We start from the raw sequence: 1737 nt of genomic DNA on the forward strand, positions 1-1737 counted from the left end.
ATAACAATTCCCCCAAATAACGCAAACAAACTAACGCCAACAAACTCTAAAATAAACCACCATCATCATCATCATTATTATACTCAATTTTCTTTAAAAAAAAAAAAAGAAAGAAAGAAAGAAAAAGGAAATTTTGGAAAATTATTGTAGATGAAAAACTGATTGAAATATAGCAAAATTTTGCTATTTTTGTTTGTTTTAGATATATATATATATATATATATATATATATATATATATATATATATATATATTTGAAAATAATCTTCAAATAAAAGATGTTTTTATTTCATTATTAGTAAAAAAAATAAAGTCCCAAACAAGAGTTCTAAACTAAAATAAAAATCAGAAACTGAAAATCCCCCAAACAGCAAACACAAACCAACTCAGGACAACACAACCCAAATTCCGGCGTTTAATTCCGGGAACCCCACCTTTATCAGGACCCGACGCCTTGGGAGTGGGCGCAGCAGCAGTTTCGTTAACACCGCCAACCACCGAAGGTGAAGTTGCAGTGGACGCCCCACCATGATCAGGGCGTGGAGCAGGACTAGGAGCACCAGCACTCCCCTCAAAAACCAACACGCCTCTTGATTTCAAATTATCCGATTTAAACTCATGCGCCGCAGGAACACCCGTACTCGAATCCACCGACGGCCCAACTTGCCAAACTTGGTTCAACGACGAGGCCTTCTCCGGAACTTTCACGGTAACGAAGATCGCAAACAAGTCGTCGGAAGATTCGGATGCAAGGTCCCAGAAGGGAAAGGAGAGCGTGGGGGAAGGACGAACGGAGTTATACGAAGTAATGTTGAAAGTACGGACAGTGAGGGATTTGGCGAAGAAAGCGGCGAGGAAGGCTTGGGATCCGGCCATGCCGGTGGCGGTGGGGTTGACGGCCCAGGCGACCCAGCCGGCGGTGGTGGGGGGAGGGGCGAGGAAGGCGATGGAGAGAGAGGAATTTGTGGGATTGTAGGACCAGTGGAGGAAGGCGTTGAGATAGGGGAGATCTTGGCAATTGGTGAAGGTTCTGTCTGGGAAGGATTGGGAAGAGCAAGTGAGGGAATGGGAGATGGAAAGGGAGGAGGAAATTAGGGTTAGGAGGAGGAAGAAATTGGAGAAGGAAGCCATTGGAATGGAGTGTTGAGTTTTGAGAATGGAAGAGGAAGGGGGAAATGGTTTGTTTATATATAATAGAATGATGGGAGCTGTATTGGAGTTGGGAGGTTGGGGGAAGATGATTCATGTGTGGGGAAGATCATTCATGTGTGGGGAACACTGCCAGTGGGAACTTACTGCCCAATTAACTTCTTTTTCCTCTTTTTTCCTTTGATTTTGGGGTTACAATCTTTGACTTTGACTTTCCCATTTTATTTAACTTTTTTAAATTAATTCTTATATTATTGTTCATTGTACCTTCAAATTTGTTTCATTTGTAACTATTTTTGTCTTTCCATTTCAGTTTTTTAAATTTGAACATATCTCTTTTTTCTTTGCAGAAACTTGGAACTACATAACAAATGGATAAACTTGGCTAGTGCCAGTAGTGTTTATATGTTTCATTTTTTTAAATTACAACAATTTAACTAGTCTTTTAAAAAATATAATAAAGTGGCAAAATATTTGTAACAACAATTTCAAAAACGAAAAAAGTTCAAAAGCACACAATGAAAATACCAAAAATATCTCGTCAACCAAACTTGGCTATTGTTTGGTGTTTAATTTGGTTACTATGAT

The 1737-nt window shown here is 39.3% G+C and overlaps 1 protein-coding gene across 1 annotated transcript; it reads right to left on the minus strand.

Annotated features, from left to right (window-relative positions):
- Nucleotides 1–266: 266 nt before the first annotated feature.
- LOC107991583 (auxin-induced in root cultures protein 12) lies at nucleotides 267–1290 on the minus strand. Its single transcript, XM_017046727.2, has one exon. The coding sequence runs from the start codon at nucleotides 1129–1131 to the stop codon at nucleotides 346–348; it is 786 nt and encodes a 261-aa protein (XP_016902216.1). The 5' UTR covers nucleotides 1132–1290; the 3' UTR covers nucleotides 267–345.
- Between the last annotated feature and the right edge of the window lie 447 nt (nucleotides 1291–1737).

The sequence above is a fragment of the Cucumis melo genome, chromosome 1 (genome assembly GCF_025177605.1).
Source record: "Cucumis melo cultivar AY chromosome 1, USDA_Cmelo_AY_1.0, whole genome shotgun sequence".
Classification (NCBI taxonomy): Eukaryota; Viridiplantae; Streptophyta; class Magnoliopsida; order Cucurbitales; family Cucurbitaceae; genus Cucumis; species Cucumis melo.

What these genes read in the sequence shown, in the direction of transcription:
- LOC107991583 (XM_017046727.2), bottom strand. Translation starts at nt 1,131, where the DNA reads ATGGCTTCCTTCTCCAATTTCTTCCTCCTCCTAACCCTAATTTCCTCC.